The following is a 19372-nucleotide window of genomic DNA, read 5'->3' as shown; positions in this document are numbered from 1 at the left end:
GTTGCACCCAGATATTTAAGGTCAGTCCTTCGGTATCCCAGTCTGGGTTCCAGTGTGAGGGATACACCGCTGGTATCTGCACGCACAGCTGGTATCCCTTAACCCTAACTCTAACCCTTCTGTTCCTGAACTAACTCTCCTGTCTGAAGCTCTTCCCATGATGGGGATCGCTTTATGATGCGTGGACCTGGCCCTCCGTCCCTCCCCCTGTTCCACCTACGCTCCACCACCCTCCAAGACTGTATAGAGCATCTGGAAGCCGCACCTTGTGGGGGGGCTATGTCACGATCTCTAGCTGGAGTGCCTGTGAGCTTCAGTAGAGGGCACTCCACTCAGGACTCACTCAGGACTCATTCAGAACTCCATTTCCCATCCTGCCTCACTCCTGGGACTGATTGCGCACACACACACACCTGCAGCTAATACACACACACACATATAAGCAGCACAATCACTCTCAGTCTGGGGGAAGTCTTGTTTAGCCCTGTCTAGCATTTCCGAGTGTTTTCCCTGTGTTTGTTCATTCTTCCATGTCTGACCTTTGGATTGTGTATTCCGACTCTGATTCTCTGCTGCCTGCCCCAACCTCTGCTTGTTACTGATTCTGGATATCCCTGACATACCTGACGTCGTTCCTGATTACTGCCTGTCCGCCCATTCTCTTAATAAAGCTCTGCAATTGGATCCGAACGTCTCTGACTCTCCATCGTAACATTTGGTCAGAATTAAGTTTATATAATTTTAAAGATTTTGGACATATCATACACCTCAAAGTAAAAAAATGCTGTCAAGTGAACAAAAAAAGAAAAAAAAAATCCTTTCAAATTGGTGGACTTCACGTTGTTTTTTACCTGACTTGAAGCAACACTGAACTGATATGAGCTAAATAATGACACTATTGTCTTTTAGAGCTGATTTTACAGCTGAGTTTTAATAATTGATTTTGATGTTTTCCTGTTTTAATACTATGCTGCTCCTGCTGCACAATCTGTACTGTATAAAGTGTGATAGAAATAAAGGTGTCTTGACTTGATTTGACTTGACATAATGCATAATTTGATGACCAAAAAAAAAAAAACTTGAGAGAACCAAGGCCACACCGGATGAGCCAGTTCTTCTCTTGGTAAACAGTTGTGAACAATGTCGACTTAAACATTAAGAAGAAGTGCAAAATGTACCTTTTAGGAGTAGATTTAAGATATATTTTTTTGGCTAATTTCTTTTGACAGTGTACAAACAGTGGAGAATTCCTAAAGAACACTCACCTCATCAACGTTCTCAAAGGCGTTAATGACGTCATAAGGAAGACAGGAGAGGAGGTCAATGACGAACCAGGTCTTCACGTAGTTCATCCGGATGAGCTTTGGGTCTGAAATCACCTCCCCAGCAGGTCCAACAAAGGTGGTATGGAAGTTGAGCACAATGTCTACCAGGAAAATCACATCCACAATACTGTCCACTACCAGCCAGGTGACGTTGTTTTGCTTGGTCTTGAAGGACACATTGTAGGGGACCATGATGGCTGTGTAGAAAGTGAGGATGAGAATCACCCAGTCCCAGGTAGTTTTGAAGGTGCAGTAGTGCAGGATGATGTGTGGAGGTGTTTTCGGAGCCTCTTGCTTGTACTGTGGGAGGATGTCACAGCCTAGCTGCAATACCTGATGGGTAATAAGAAGAAGACAGAGAAGAACTGTCTGAACAGAAGTTCTGAACATTATGGAGACAGCGAGGAACATTTCGTCTTTCAACAACTTGAATCCTGATGTATTTAAACACAAATTTCTAAACTTCGTCACAGAGAGACTGTCAGAAACTATGAGTGAGTGGGACATGACAATTTGCACACATTTGTGCCACTGACAGCATGCACTGTAAAAAAATACCAACAAAAAAAAAATATATATATATCTAAATTACTGTAGTCAGAAATGTGCTGTGAAATCATCATATGCTTGGTCATTTTCTTACAGATAACTGTGAATGAACAGCAGAATGATGGTGATGGTGAAAGTAATGCAATTATTAACGTGGAATATACTGTAATTTCACAATTAATATTTTAACAATGCAGCTATGAACATTTATATGTCTCAGGGGTTGATTTTTATTAAAACTAACAGGTATGAAGGACACATTTCAGCTTTTACTATGACTTCATCATTATTTTTGCTACTTTTCAAACACCATTTGTGTATATACTGTATTGTGTTCAATCCTTGTCCCAAATGAAGATTTTCTTAAAATCATATAAAAACATGAAATTGAAGAAGCTCATGAAACTGTGTGAGTATGTATGAGAACATAGTTTTGAGAACACAGATACAGTTGGCTATGAGAATAATCTTGTTATTGCCACACCTAACCTCTGATTTCAACACACTGAAAAAAACTGAAACAAGAGACTGAGTGGGGAATTCACAAATCCTTAGTTCCCTATACTGCAAGTCAGTAATCTTGAACACTGAGATACTGATGACTCAACAACTCATTAAAACTGGTATTAACATTGCCGTAAAACAGTATTACTAAAATCTTTCTGATGCGAATATATATATATATATATATATATATATATATATATATATATATATATATATATATATACACACAGTACAGGTCAAAAGTTTGGAAACATTACTATTTTTAATGTTTTTGAAAGAAGTTTCTTCTGCTCATCAAGCCTGCATTTATTTGATCAAAAATACAGAAAAAACAGTAATATTGTGATATATTATTACAATTGTTTTTAATAATATATAATATGTAATTGTTTTTAAATTTATTATACTTTAAATTATCATTTATTTCTGTGATGCAAAGCTGAATTTTTAGGATCATTATCACATGATCCTTTAGAAATCATTCTAATATGATGATTCATTTTCAAAGTTGGAAACAATTCTGCTGCTAAATATTTTTTCAGAACATGTGATACTTTTTTAGGATACTTTGATGAATAAAAAGTAAAAAAAAAAAAGAAGAAGCTATGTTTTTAAAATATAAATATTTTGTAATAACAATATACACTACTGGTCAGTAATTTGGGGTCAGTCATTTTTTTTCTTTCCTTTTTTTTTAAATAAAATCAATACTTTTATTCAGCAAGGATGTGTTAAATTGCTAAAAAGTGATAGTAAAGAAAATATAATATTAGAATATATATTATTAGAATTTTTTTTTTTTTTTTAATAAATGCAGTTCTTTTTAACCTTTTATTCATCAAATATATTAGACAGCAGAACTGTTTCCAACACTCATAATAAATCAGAATATTAGAATGATTTCTAAATGATCATGTGATAGACTGGATGTTACATGTGACACTGAAGGCTGGAGTAATGATGCTTATTTTTTTAAAGTATATTCAAATAGAAAACTTTTATTTTAAGTTGTAATAATATTTCACAATATTACTGTTTTTTCTGTATTTTTGATCAAATAAATGCAGGCTTGATAAGCAGAAGAGACTTCTTTCATAAACATTAAAAATAGTAATGTTTCCAAACTTTTGACCTGTACTATATATATATATATATATATATATATATATATATATATATATATATATATATATATATTCATCTTGCTAGGTCATGGAGGATACAGCAGACTAACATGACCTGGTATTCTTTACTGGGATATCTTATGAAGATAAATTACACAGAAACTGAACAAAGATAACATTTCCCAGTGTTTATGTGTCAAGTGTCTATTTTCATGCATGCTATCAAATGAAGTATACTGTAAAGATGTGTTCAGCTGTATGGATCCACTAAGCGTTTGCATTATGCATACATGTAACTAAAACACAACTCTGCTTCATAAACATTTCTCATGCAAGTCACAATCAGTCCAGCAGCAACACAGAAGTATTCCTATAGTTCCCTTGGGATAAATCCTACGATCTTGCCACATTCACTGCCACATACTGTATCCTAACACTTGACCCGCTACAAATATAGGAGGCTGCATCTTCTTATCAAACCATTATGATGTTATCCACTGTTTTCTCAGAATCAGAATGTGCTCAGAAAGGGTTTTGGAGCCAATATAGAATCTAAGAGGGGACGTTCATGTGGAGTGTGTTATTCTGAACAGCAGCCGCACATGTTGGAGATTTATCTCAGCACAGCAGAGAGGCTTATGGGATTGCAGCACACACTCTTGGCCAAGAGTGCTCAGGTATAAATGGATAAGAGTGCTCCTTTGATGAAAGTGCTTGAACAAACAGACACACATGTAGCCTGCACACACACAAACACAGCAGCAATCACAAACACCTATATTTACCTCGGCCAGACGGGAGTGCTTGTGGACATTCTCGCCCTTGTGGACAGTCGGAGCCAGCTGCTGTAAAACACCGCGGCTGCTGGTCAACGCCCGTGTCAGACGAGCAAACTTACCCCAGCCTTAATTAATAGAGAGAAATAAAGGTGAAATCTAATGAGTGTTTATTAAATAAGTAATATAAAATGGATGGTTTCTGTCTAAGTTGATAAATAAATCAATAACCTCTCTGAAAAAAAGATACAAAAGCTGTAACATTTAGGTTCTAATATATACACTTTAGGTAACAATATGTATCTTTAAGGTACCGATATGGACCCTTTAGGTACAAAGATGCCACCACAGTGATAGCTTTTGTAAGTCTTTTTCTTTTTTGAGTATACATTCCAGCAGTGGAAACAACTTCCTGAATAAATCCTTCAAACTCCCAGACACTCTCACTCACTGATGCAATTTACATGGAATGAAATGTCTGGGGTGATGTGAAATGTGTCAAATCAAACCTTTAGATGAGTCATCTTCAATAGGCTGCTTGAATGCAGTGATATCACTGAAGGTACACAGGAAAAGGACAACATTGTCCTGTTCGTTTCGGATGGGAGCTATTTTGATGAAGAACCACACTGGCATCCCTGAAACATCAGCACATTTTTAATAACTTGATAGATGTGATAAGTATGAACTTTTTCAAATTATTGCAAATAGTCAACTCACTGTTCTTCTTGTACATGAGTATTTCAAAGGAGTTCATCTCGTAGTTCTCGAAGGTCTGGCGGACTTTCTCGCAGGTTTCTTTGTCAGTGAGTTCCCCGTACATGAAGCTGAGATAAGAACACAGAGGCATACATTACCAAGAATCTCTATAACAATACTGACCCAAAAACTCAAGCTGTGAGCCATGTTGCCTTTTCATATGGGAGACACCAGCAAATCCATGATTTAATAGCTTGAGGATGCAGTGAGTCTGCTTTACATGGTTTAGGGGTCCTGATTTGTTCAATGACACTCATATAACATAGATAAAATTTCATTATAAACAAGAAAAACAGGGATGAACCTGCATGTGCTGCTCTTCTGCATGACTTCAGCGCGATGGTATCCAGACAGCTTGCAGAATCCATCATTGCTGTAGACAATAGGCCAATCCACAATTTGGGCATTCCCCAAAACAAAATTGGTGTCTGCCAGGAAATAATGAAACATTATTTTTCATACTGTGATTAGAATATGTTGTGTCAGCAATAATAAAAGGTGTCTCAAGACTTAATTCTGATACAAGTAATAAAAACTAACTCCCACAATTAGCCTTAAGGTGCGATCTCATTTGCGAAATTTCAGTGAAATTTTTTCAGGGCTAAATATATTCCACATAATTATCTCATTAACTTTAACACTGCTTTAGTGTTACTTTAACACTCTTTTAGAGTGGGACCATATATGCTCCAAGCAGTGTTAATTTAACACTCAGGATTTTACTGTGTACCTTTGGTTAGCTTAGCTCTCTTGTAGATGCCATCATGACAATGCTGATTGACTGCTGGCACCACAAGAAGTGCACAGTCCCAAACCCTTCATTTATCAATTATTCTGAGCTCTGACGACAGGTAGCAGAAAGGGATAAAGTATAAATCATTTCCGCTATATTATAATGACATACAGCATTTACATTTACATTTAATCATTTAGCAGACGCTTTTATCCAAAGCGTCTTACAAATGAGAGTCCATCATTTATATCATTATCTTGTAGTTAATGAACAGTGAGAATTTCTGAGAGAGCTTCTGAGAAAGTTTTAAGAGCACCTTAAACTCTGAAAAAAAAACATACCATAACCCTAAACTTAAATTAATCAATGTCCAAACTGAAAAGTTGAAAGGAAAAAGTGAGTTACAGCAAGAACAAGAACATTTTCAATTAACTTGTTGAAAGGATTCTGACTTTTTCTTTATTCTGAAATTAATCAACCCTAAATCTTAAAACTGCATACAAATATATGCCATGTAATATATAACAGTGGTAGATAATTATTTATGAAAGGTAATATATATATACATACAGAAGCACAGTAGTCTCAATGAACAGATCATTTAATGCATGAAATGCCATATAAAAGATATGAAAGAAATCATTGGAATACAACAGTATAAACTGATTTATGAAACCCAGAGAACTGAACGATTATATATGTGATTATGATTAACTCCAAAGGCACAGCTAAAGCACGTGGAGTGAGTTGACAGTAATGTTGCAGAATAAATTATTACATCAGTAAGAAATTGTGAAAGGCTTTTCTCACCATTAGAGCGACGGACTATATTCTCCAGAAAAGTGTTCTGAGGGGCCACCAGTCCTCTGCGTCCCCCGGCCATCCCTACTCCTCATACGGTCTGAGATCTGTGTGAGGATGAGGCTGGTTCCTGTCTCAAAGCAGCCTACATGATTATGGACAGAGTATAGAGCCTGCTTCAGGATATAAGCACAGGCTGCTTGTGCCAACCCCTCCCCACCACCACTGAGTCTCACAATCAGCGGTCAACAAAGACATCTGTTGGTGAAAGAGAGAGCTACAGAATACCAAGCAAAACCTACGGTGGGGTTATACAGTTTTCCTTTTGTAATTAGGGGTCCAAACACCTAGGGCACTAAAACCCTGTTGTGTTTGTTCTGATTATTTTCTTCATCTTCTTAATCTTTCTACCCTAAAAGTATCTTGCACTACAATCTTTTTATCTGCACTGTTTGTTCACTTCACTGGTTTGCACTGCCATGTGCCTTGCGCTGCTTTATTTAACTTTATTTTTATTTTTATTTTTTTATAATAATTTTTTTTTACATGCCCTTATTTGTATAGTTGTATTTTATATTTGATCTGTATCTATCTGGATTTTTAGGCTCTACTGTTAGTGTTATCTGTATGCACCATGGGTCTGAGAGTAACGCAATTTCAATTCTCTGTATGTATGTACTGTACATGTGGAAGAATTGACAATAAAGCAGACTTGACTTGACTTGACTTGATCTTAACCACAGAGACAACAAACTTTGCAGGATGGTCTCATACTTATATTATAGTAATGTCTGCAAATGTCATACTTTAAATTTTACAACATAGATTTGACTTACAGTATATGAATAATAAATGTATGTAACAAAATATGTGACCCCATTTGTGTACAATTTTGACAGGTAATAAATAATAATAATGAAAAAAATATGTATTATATTTTATTCACACAACTCTGGGAGTGTTTAGATCTTTAGTTCAGTTAGTAGTGTTTAATTATTATAATTTATAATTTATTATTATTATAATTATCATACTATTTCCCCAGCAGCTGACACTGCAGTGTAAAATCATACTCATACATATTTTACTTCCTAGTAAAAAAAAGACAATGACCAGAAATGACCCATCAAATTATCCATAAAAAAAAAACAGCATCACAACAAAAAATAATAATGTTGAAAAAAACATTCATATATAATTCAATAAAACAAAAAAAATTAAAAAACTCTATTAAATAAATTCATTGCACACAGACTGAAGTAGTTTAAAAGTCTTTGGTTCTTTTAATTGTGATGATTTTGGCTCACATTTAACAAAAACCCAGCAATTCACTATCTCAACAAAATTAGAACATGGTGACATGCCAATCAGCTAATCAACTCAAAACACCTGCAAAGTTTTCCTGAGCCTTCAAAATGGTCTCTCAGTTTGGTTCACTAAGCTACACAATCATGGGGAAGACTGCTGATCTGACAGTTGTCCAGAAGACAATCATTGACACCCTTAGAATGAGGGTAAGCCACAAACATTCGTTGCCAAAAGAAGCTGGCTGTTCACAGAGTGCTGTATCCAAGCATGTTAAGAGAAAGTTGAGTGGAAGGAAAAAGTGTGGAAGAAAAGATGCACAATCAACAGAGAGAACCACAGCCTTATGAGGATAGTCAAGCAAAACTGATTCAAGAATTTGAGTGAACTTCACAAGGAATGGACTGAGGCTGGGGTCAAGGCATCAAGAGCCACCACACACAGATATGTCAAGAAATTTGACTACAGTTGTCATATTCCTCTTGTTAAGCCACTCCTGAACCACAGACAACGTCAGAGACATCTTACCTGGGCTAAGGAGAAGGAGAACTAGACTGTTGCCCAGTGGTCCAAAGTCCTCTTTTCAGATGAGAGCAAGTTTTGTATTTTCATTTGGAAACCAAGGTCCTGGAGTCTGGAGGAAGGGTGGAGAAGCTCATAGCCCAAGTTGCTTGAAGTCCCAGTGTTAAGTTTCCACAGTCTGTGGATGATTTGGGGTGCAATGTCATCTGCTGGTGTGTGTCCATTGTGTTTTTTGAAAAACCAAAATCACTGCACCCGTTTACAAAGAAATTTTGGAGCACTTCATGCTTCCTTCTGCTGACCAGCTGATGCTGATTGTCATTTGCCAGCAGGATGTGGCACACTGCCCACACGGCTAAAAGCCCCAAAAAGTTGGTTAAATGGACCATGGTGTTGGTGTGCTTGACCTGGCCAGCAAACTCAAGATCTGAACCCCATAGAGCAGGGATACCTCCGGTCCTGTGGGCCATATCCTGTCAGAGTTTTAGCTTAAGCCCGCATAAAAACTCAACTGACTTTATCTATCTTAGTAATCTTGAAACCACTGATTGCCTTGTTCAGTGAATCTTAACAGGGGTTGGAGCTACACTCGGAGGACAGTGGCCCTCCCAGGACCAAGTGCCTATCCCTCAAGAATCTGTGGGGCACCCCACCAAGTGCTGAGTGAGATTAGTCAAAGTCAACAATACGTGGCTTCCACACCACCAGGCTTTGCCACTAACTGCATCACCTCCCATTGCCATGCATTCCAGTCCTGAAAACCCCCATCTCTACCACCATTTACAGCGAATGAACATCTACTGTGGTGAAGCCTGTTGCCACTGAAATGTCTTATGAGTATTCTAATTTGTTGAGATACTACATTGGACGGTTCCCAAATGTGAGCTCATCCCAATCCACTCAGTCGTGTGCATTGAAGTTATTGAATACACAAGTTTGGCAATTTTGAGTTAATTTACGTTAAATGAACTTTCCAGACATGGAATCTATCCCTTGGGCTAAGGAGGTGGAGAACGAGACTCCCATGGTCCAAAGTCCCAAGCAAGCAGTTTGTATTTCAGTGGAAACCAAGGCTCCTTGGAGTCCTGGAAAGTTTGAAAGCCATAGCCCAAGTTGCTTGAAGTCCGTGTTAATTGCCATTCAATGTCATCTGCTGTTGTTGGTCCATTGTGTTTTTTGAAAACCAAAATCACTGCACCCGTTTACCAAGAAATTTTGGAGCACTTCATGCTTCCTTCTGCTGACCAGCTTTTTGATGATGCTGATTTCATTTTCCAGCAGGATTTGGCACCTGCCCACACTGCTAAAAGCCCCAAAAGTTGGTTAAATGACCATGGTGTTGGTGTGCTTGACTGGCCAGCAAACTCACCAGATCTGAACCCCATAGAGCAGGGATAGGCAACTCCGGTCCTGGAGGGCCACTATCCTGCAGAGTTTAGCTTCAGCCCTCATAAAAACTCACCTGCCTGTTATCTATCTAGTAATCCCGAAAACACTGATTGCCTTGTTCAGGTGTGTTTAATTAGGGTTGGAGCTAAACTCTGCAGGACAGTGGCCCTCCAGGACCGAAGTTGCCTATCCCTGCCATAGAGAATCTGTGGGGTATTGTCAAGAGGAAAATGAGAAACAAGAGACCAAAAAAGTGCTGATGAGCTGTAGGCCACTGTCAAAGAAACCTTGGCTTCCACACCATCGCAGCTTTGCCACAAACTGATCACCTCCATGCCATGCCAAATTGAGGCAGTAATTAAAGCAAAAGGAGCCCCTACCAAGTATTGAGTACATGTACAGTAAATGAACATACTTTCCAGAAGGCCAACAATTCACTAAAAATGTCTTATGAAGTATTCTAATTTGTTGAGATAGTAAATTGGTGGGTTTTTGTTAAATGTGAGCCAAAATCATCACAATTAAAACAACCAAAGACTTAAACTACTTCATTCTTCCACAACATAATATATTTAAAACAAAATTTAAACAATTCAGTAACTCACACAAAAATAAATGAACTTTTCCATGACATTCTAATTTATTGAGATACACCTGTATTAGAGGATACATATTTGGATATTTGAATTGAGGATGTTAGATAAAATTTGAATTCCATATACAAGTCTATGCTTCCATCTACTGGCATTTTGTTAAAAAGAAAGAATTTTAGAGTATACTGCCATCTAGAGGAACTGCAGCATTACTGTGTGCTTGTCTGCTCCAGCCAATGGCTCCCACTACAGTCGTGGCCAAAAGTTTTGAGAATTACATAAATATTGGAAATTGGAAAAGTTGCTGCTTAAGTTTTTATAATAGCAATTTGCATATACTCCAGAATGTTATGAAGAGTGATCAGATGAATTGCATAGTCCTTCTTTACCATGAAAATTAACTTAATCCTAAAAAAACCTTTCCACTGCATTTCATTGCTGTCATTAAAGGACCTGCTGAGATCATTTCAGTAATCATCTTGTTAACTCAGGTGAGAATGTTGACGAGCACAAGGCTGGAGATCATTATGTCAGGCTGAAGCTGATTGGGTTAGAATGGCAGACTTGACATGTTAAAAGGAGGGTGATGCTTGAAATCATTGTTCTTCCATTGTTAACCATGGTGACCTGCAAAGAAATGCGTGCAGCCATCATTGCGGTGCATAAAAATGGCTTCACAGGCAAGGATATTGTGGCTACTAAGGTTGCACCTAAATCAACAATTTATAGGTTCATCAAGACCTTCAAGGAAAGAGGTTCAATTCTTGTAAAGAAGGCTTCAGGGCATCCAAGAAAGTCCAGCAAGCGCCAGGATCGTCTCCTAAAGAGGATGATTCAGCTGCGGGATCGGAGTGCCACCAGTGCAGAGCTTGCTCAGGAATGGCAGCAGGCAGGTGTGAGCGCATCTGCACGCACAGTGAGGCCAAGACTTTTGGAAGATGGCCTGGTGTCAAGAAGGGCAGCAAAGAAGCCACTTCTCTCCAAAAAAATCATCAGGGACAGATTGATCTTCTGCAGAAAGTATAGTGAATGGACTGCTGAGGACTGGGGCAAAGTCATATTCTCCGATGAAGCCCCTTTCCGATTGTTTGGGGCATCTGGAAAAAGGCTTGTCCGGAGAAGAAAAGGTGAGCGCTACCATCAGTCCTGTGTCATGCCAACAGTAAAGCATCCTGACACCATTCATGTGTGGGGTTGCTTCTCATCCAAGGGAGTGGGCTCACTCACAATTCTGCCCAAAAACACAGCCCATGAATAAAGAATGGTACCAAAACACCCTCCAACAGCAACTTCTTCCAACAACAGTTTGGTGAAGAACAATGCATTTTCCAGCACGATGGAGCACCGTGCCATAAGGCAAAAGTGATAACTAAGTGGCTCGGGGACCAGAATGTTGAAATTTTGGGTCCATGGCCTGGAAACTCCCCAGATCTTAATCCCATTGAGAACTTGTGGTCAATCCTCAAGAGGCGGGTGGACAAACAAAAACCCACTAATTCTGACAAACTCCAAGAAGTTATTATGAAAGAATGGGTTGCTATCAGTCAGGATTTGGCCCAGAAGTTGATTGAGAGCATGCCCAGTCGAACTGCAGAGGTCCTGAAAAAAGAAGGGCCAAACACTGCAAATACTGACTCTTTGCATAAATGTCATGTAATTGTCGATAAAAGCCTTTGAAATTGTATGAAGTGCTTGTAATTATATTTCAGTACATCACAGAAACAACTGAAACAAAGATCTAAAAGCAGTTTAGCAGCAAACTTTTTGAAAACTAATATTTATGTAATTCTCAAAACTTTTGGCCACGACTGTACGTGGCATACTGTCAATATCAGACCATGTATATAGAGATTGTTTAATATATTGTAATGTTTGTTATATGATGTTAATTTCTTGTCTTATTTTGGTTTAATGCACTTTTTGAAGTTTGTTATTCTACTCTGTTATTCTAAGGCCTGAAAACTCCCTAGATGGATGGCTCAAAGAACTCAAAACAGTAAAATTGTTATTGGTATTTGCCACAACAAGCTGTGAATTATTGTTATCGGCCCTGAAATTCCACACTGATGCATCACTATTTTTAAACTTAATACTGTAACCTCATTAAAACACAAAGAGTATTGTGAATCTATCAGGGCGGCAACAGCAGACTTCTGGTACACAAAGAAATTTACCAGTCAGAGTGGAGGAGCTAATGAAGTGCAGAGCTCTCCTGACTGCACAAAACCAATATTTTTGCTCTCTTCAATCTTACAAGGCTGCATTTTAAATGAAGTAATTGGAAAATCCAACATTTGTGATGAATGCAAAAAAGAATGCACAATGATGACACTCCTGAAGGGAAGCACAGTATTTTACTGTAACTGAAGGATTTCAAGTCAGGTGTTCTTTGTCGGCTGTTACAAGAGGTCTTTGATGAAGTCCGACAAATCCAGGAGCTGTTAAGAACCAGTACCACCTTCATGAAGCTCCCAAATGCCATGGATTGCTCAAGAGAGGGGCTAGGTTTTTAGAAAGCAGCTTTCCCTCATTCCATGATACTTAAAAAAATAAATAACCAACAGATACATCAGTATGAGTTTTAGCATCGTAGCAAAACACATCAGGACTAAATGAAAAAAAAAAAAACAGAAAAAAAAGTGTACTGCAGCGATGGGCATCATCTTGCAAGTAAAAGCCAACTATTATACAAGTGTTTGTCCACAAAGGTTGGGAAGAAAATTCCATGGCTTTCTTAGACTTCCTTATAGCCAGAAATGGAAATCTGAGAATCAGACTTAATGGACTCAAGACTCGACTTTGAATTGTATACAGCTGATTTAATTGAGACTTGACTTGGACTTTGAATAAAAGACTTCGGGACAAGACAAGGAGAAACATTTTATTCTGAATATGTCTTGAGGTTTAACATGAGGGGGGAAATTAGTTTACCATAGTTACTGATTCATTTACTTTACCTTTTTACCTGAAGTAGTTTAAGTCTTAAGTCTACCTTTTTACCTAATTTAATTCTAATTTAAAATAAATGTAAATTTCATATTGTACTGCAAAAGTTTCCAAAATTAGCCAAACTTTACAAAAAAGATTTGTAACATGACAAACATGTGAAACAAGGCTTGGGACTTGATTAGTCTGATCTCAGCAGGTTAGATGTGCTCAACTTTGCCATACCTTAATGAAGATGACTGCGGTATTAAAAAAAAAAAAAAAATATATATATATATATATATATATATATATATATATATATATATATATATATATATATATATATATATATATATATATATATATATAATATATAAGCTGCAATGACTGCCAAACATGCTTCATTGCACAAAGCATAATATTATCTTTTGCAGTATTTATTACACTGTACATTAAATATTCAAATGTATCTACACAATGGGTTTGAAGAACAGATCCTCACAGACGACCTGTTTGAGGAGTCCGTTTTGGATGTTGGACTGCGCAGTGCACTCAGGGGACATGGTGTCAGGGAAGGGATGGATGGTGGCTTCCCTTTGTCCGGGTATCTGGGGGTCAGGGTGGAACGGGAGGGTGGAGGGCTGGTCTGGTCCTGCAGCTTATCAGCTCATGGTCATGTTCATCAGTCCAGGGACGCCTGCAGGATTTCATCTGAGGGTACACACAGAGACACAGAATACTTGAAAGTGAAAGTGAAATTGACGTGACATACAGCCAAGTATGGTGATCCATATTTGGAATTCGTGCTCTGCATTTAACCTATCCAAAGTGCAGAGACACAGCAGTAAACACACACACTGTGAACAGTGGACAGCCATTTAAGCTGCGGTGCCCCGGAGAGCTGTTGGGGGTTCGGTGCCTTGCTCAAGGGCACCTCAGTCGAGGTACTGAAAATGTAGAGAGCGCTGAACATTCACTCCCCCCACCTACAATTCCTGCTGGCCTGAGACTCGAACTCGCAACCTAGACATAAAAAATAATTAAAATAAAAAAAAAGCTTTTAACCCAGAAATCGGCAAAAAACATCAGAATGGTCAAAGACATTCATCACATGTTTACATAGGAAAACAACTGAAAGCCCAGATAGCAAGCAACCGCTAAAACAATGTTAAATCAGTGTTAATAAGTCATAACCTGCATTTCACCTGAACATTTCATCAAAAAAAAAAAAAAAAAACACAATGCAAAATCAATGGCATTAAATCAATGGCATTAAATCTGTTACAATGTAATGTTGGTTCAACATTATGCTTACAATATCAGAAAATGAAACAACTACAACTTACTTAAAGCCACACAGCCCGAAATCAACTGATATAAAAGACATTAAATCTCTCAAGATCTCATCAGAGGAGGATTAAACAACTCCACAAACAGCAGCAGCAGCTTCAGTTACAAACCAGAGGTGCGTTTCCCAAAAGCAACTATGGTCACACGTTCCGTCGTTACCAATAGATTTCAATGGAACTAACTACCATAATTAGCTAACGATGCTTTTGGGAAATGCACCCCATATTGACTTTTTTCTGTTAGATGTCTACAGAAGCACTTATTATAAACAGAGGTTTAGATGTTGATGTGTTATTGTTTCGTTTGATGTTACTATTATTGAGATCAGTGTTTGCTTTAGTTGGGCTCTTGACCCTTGACTTTTTAACATTGTTTTTCTTTTTTTTCTGGCTGCTGCAATTGAGAGTTTAAAAAATGCATTTTTGAAAAAAAAATAATAATAAAGCCAGCAGTAGCTTTCAAAATGTAGTCTTTTGTTTCAATTGTTTGTAGTTGACTGTCCACTTCATCCAGCACAGTTTCGTCTCAGTGCTCTAGTTTGTTTTACTGACTCAGAAACCACTTCAGATGATTCAGCATAGGCAGAGGATGAACCAACTCCAGGGTATAACACCGTGTCTGCACAGGGCGCGAGTGGCGCGACAAAATACTATAGAACTCATTATAATCAGTGATGCTTTCTACACTGGATGCAGCATGGAGCGGCGTGGCAAATCCCTGACAGAAAACGGCTGCTGCATTCTATTAATGACGTAATGACACAAATTTCAAATGATTTTCAACAGTCACGTTTTCGCGTCCAGTGTAGACAAACTTAAGCTGTTGCGGCGCAGTGCGACAACTGTCGCATTCGGTGTAGACACAGTGTAAGGCTAAAAGTAGCCTAATGTTGGTGTTATAAAAAAAGAAAAAAGAAAAGAAAAGAAAAGAAAAAACATCCAAACCTTAATTCTCAATAAAGAACTTCTGTTTTAGATACTCCAGAAATAAAGTCTAACTGGTTAGTAATGCATGAAGCTGGTGATGTTGTTTGTGGAGTTGTTTAATTATCTTCTGCTGAGATCTTGAGAGATTTAATGTCTTCTTTTATTTCAGTTTATTTCATCTAAGACTGGCTGCAGTCAGTTGTAATTCTTGTGTTTCTCCTTTCTTCAGTGATTCTGCTTGTTATCATCAGGTGTTCATCACTAATGCTCAGTTAGCACTTAATTGAGCTTTATTGCCAGGTATGTTAACACATACGAGGATTTTATTTTCATGACAGAAGCTTCCGCAGTGCAAATGACAGTGACAGAACAAAAACACAGATAATAAAAGAATACAAAATAAAAAAATAAAAAAAAATAGAACAAGGAATAACAATATACAAATTGACAATTGTATGTGCAGGTATATTACAATAGACATGTCCAGGTATATTATGTGCAAATTTGAAGTGTAGACTAAGTATGTGTGTTAGATAAATAAGTGTATGAGTGTATAAATAATGCTGTGTGTTCCACAGTTATTATCAAGTGTTCATGAGATGGATTGCCTGAGGGAAGAAAGTCCACTTTTCACCTGAAGTCCACTATCATCTCCACTGTTTTGAGCGTGTTGAGCTCCAGGTTGTTGAGACTGCACCAGACAGACAGCTCTTTAACCTCCTGTCCGTAAGCAGACTCGTCACCATCCTGAATGAGGCCGATAAGTGTGGTGTCATCTGTAAACCGCAGGAGCTTGACAGAGGAATCTTTAGATGTGCAGTCGTTGGTGTACAGAGAGAAGAGCAGTGGGGAGAGGACGCAGCCCTGAGGTGCTCCGCTGCTGATTATACGGGTGCTGGATGTGTATTTTCCCAGTCTCACTAGTTGCTGCCTGTCTGTCAGGAAGCTGTTGATCCACTGACCGACGGAGGTGGGCATGGAGAGCTGAGTTAGTTTGGGCAGGAGGAGATTTGGGATGATAGTGTTAAAGGCCAGCCTGAAGTCCACAAACAGGATTCTCACATAAGTCCCTGGTCTGTCTAGATGTTGTAGAACATAATGCAGTCCCATGTTGATTGCATCATCCACATACCTTTTAGCTCTGTAGGCAAACTAAAGAGGATCCAGTAAGGGCCTAGTAATGTCCTTCAGGTGGGCCAGCACCAGTTTTTCAAAAGACTTCATGACCACAGACATTAGAGCCACAGGCTTGTAGACATTTAGTCCTGTAATTTTGGATTTCTTTGGGATGGGGATGATGGTGGAGCGTTTGAAGCATGAAGGGACTTCGCACAGCTCCAGTGATCTGTGTGAAGATGGGGGCCAGCTGGTCACCACAGGATTTCAGACAGGCTGGTGTAACGCAATCTGGGCCTGGTGCTTTTTTCCTTTTCTGCTTCTGGAAGACCTGGAGCACCTCGTCTTCACTGATTTGTTGTGCAGGTGTAGGGGAGACGGGGGTTGCAGGAGGTGTGAATGGTTGTGTGGAGAGGTGTTCAGGGCGTGTTTTTTCAAACCTGCAGTAGAACCCATTCAGATCGTCTGCCAGTTGTTGATTCTACACAGTGCTTATTTTTTTCAGAATAATTCCTCTTTGCCACTCTGATCTCCTTTTCCAGTGTGTATATGGCCTGTTTATACAAGACATTGTCTCCCTTCCTGTAAGCATCTTTTTTGGCCTGACGGAGCTGTCTGAGTTTTGCAGTGAACCATGGTTTGTCGTTGTTGTAAGTTAGATGAGTCCTGGTAGGAATGCACATATCTTCACAGAAACTGATATGTGATGTTACAGTCCACGTAGCTTAAGACCAGAAGTCAACCATTGCAATACAAAAATTTCAAAATAAAAGACAATCACCTTTCCTGTAACAAAACATAGATGGATGCAACAGTAGATAAGATGTCCAGCTATAGACAGGCTCTAAAAACTGCCAGAGCAGAGCATATCCACAAACTCATAGAAAACAACCAAAACAATCCAAGGTTTTTATTTAGCACAGTGGCTAGATTAACAAATAACCAGACGCCACCCGATCTAAATATTCCCTCACAGTTAAATAGTAATGACTTTATGAATTTCTTCACTGATAAAATAGATAACATCAGAAATACAATAACAAATGTAGATTCCACAGTTTCTAATACTTCAGCTTTATCCATCGCACCCAAAGATAAACTGCAGTGCTTTACAACTATAGGACAGGAAGAGCTAAATAAACTTATCACTGCATCTAAACCAACAACATGTTTATTAGATCCTGTACCCACTAAATTACTGAAAGAGTTGTTACCTGTAGCAGAAAAACCGCTTCTCAATATTATTAACTCGTCGTTATCTTTAGGTCACGTCCCAAAACCAATCAAGCTGGCGGTTATTAAGCGTCTTATTAAGAAACCACAACTAGATCCTAGTGAACTGGCAAATTACAGACCCATTTCAAATCTTCCATTTATGTCTAAAATTTTAGAAAAAGTTGTGTCTGCTCAATTGTGCTCCTTCCTGCAAAAAAAGATCTCTATGAAGAATTTCAGTCGGGTTTCACGCCCCATCATAGCACAGAAACTGCACTTGTTAAAATTACAAATGACTTGCTTCTTGCGTCAGACCAAAGCTGCATCTCATTTGCTAGTATCACTTGATCTTAGTGCTGCGTTCGACACCATAGATCACGACACACTCATAGATAGATTACAAAACTATACAGGTATCCAAGGGCAGGCTTTAAGATGGTTTAGATCCTACCTGTCCGATCGCTACCACTTTGTTTATCTAAAATGGGGAGTCATCTCATTTATCACCAGTAAAATATGTAGTGCCACAAGGATCTGTCCTAGGTCCTCTGCTATTTTCAATATACATGTTGCCCCTTGGTAATATCATTAGAAAATACGGGATTAGTTTTCCACTGTTATGCTGATGATACTCAACTATATATCTCAACAAGACCAGGTGAAACTCAAAATTATCTAAGCTAACAGAGTGTGTTAAAAATGTAAAAGATTGGATGACCAATAATTTTCCTCCTATTAAATTCAGATAAGACAGAGATATTACTTATTGGACCAAAAAAACATTACACAGAATCTCGTAGATTACAATTTGAAATTAGACGGATGTACTGTTACTTCCTCTACAGTCAAAAATCTGGGTGTTTATATTAGACAGTAACTTGTCTTTTGAAAATCATATTTCCCAAGTTACAAAAACCGCATTCTTCCATCTTAGAAACATTGCCAAGCTACGAAACATGTTACCTGTTCCTGATGCAGAAAAGCTAGTTCATGCATTCATGACAGCTAGACTGGACTATTGTAATGCACTTCTAGGTGGTTGTCCTGCATCCTCAATAAACAAGCTACAGGTAGTCCAAAAATGCAGCGGCTAGAGTCCTTACCAGGTCAAGAAAATATGATCATATTACCCCCATTTTACAGTCTCTCTGCACTGGCTACCTATTAAGTTCCGTATCAGTTACAAAATATTATTACTTACTTATAAGGCCCTTAATGGCTTAGCTCCTGCATACCTAACTAGTCTTCTACCACGCTACAATCCATCACGCTCCCTAAGGTCACAAAACACTGGACTTTTGATAGTACCTAGGATAGCAAAGTCCACTAAAGGAGGTAGAGCTTTTTCGCATTTGGCTCCCAAACTCTGGAATAGCCTTCCTGATAATGTTCGGGGTTCAAACACACTTCCTCTGTTTAAATCTAGATTAAAAACACACCTTTTTGGCCAAGCA

The 19372-nt window shown here is 38.3% G+C and overlaps 1 protein-coding gene across 1 annotated transcript in view; it reads right to left on the bottom strand.

Moving 5' to 3' along the window:
- LOC109083358 (potassium voltage-gated channel subfamily H member 1-like) overlaps nt 1-7060 on the bottom strand; it is a 52548-nt gene extending 45488 nt beyond the window's left edge. The window contains exons 1-6 of the mRNA XM_042712226.1: nt 6584-7060; nt 5345-5468; nt 5002-5108; nt 4791-4919; nt 4291-4409; nt 1266-1658 (exon numbers count right to left, since the gene is read on the bottom strand). Of these exons, the coding sequence (XP_042568160.1) occupies nt 1266-1658; nt 4291-4409; nt 4791-4919; nt 5002-5108; nt 5345-5468; nt 6584-6656 (945 nt within the window). The 5' untranslated portion in view covers nt 6657-7060. The remainder of the gene's footprint in view (nt 1-1265; nt 1659-4290; nt 4410-4790; nt 4920-5001; nt 5109-5344; nt 5469-6583) is intronic.
- Nucleotides 7061-19372: the final 12312 nt, after the last annotated feature.

Source organism: Cyprinus carpio, chromosome A22 (assembly GCF_018340385.1).
Source record: "Cyprinus carpio isolate SPL01 chromosome A22, ASM1834038v1, whole genome shotgun sequence".
Classification (NCBI taxonomy): domain Eukaryota; kingdom Metazoa; phylum Chordata; class Actinopteri; order Cypriniformes; family Cyprinidae; genus Cyprinus; species Cyprinus carpio.
The sequence above is the reverse complement of the archived record's forward strand: the minus strand, read 5'-3'. Positions and strand labels throughout refer to the sequence as shown.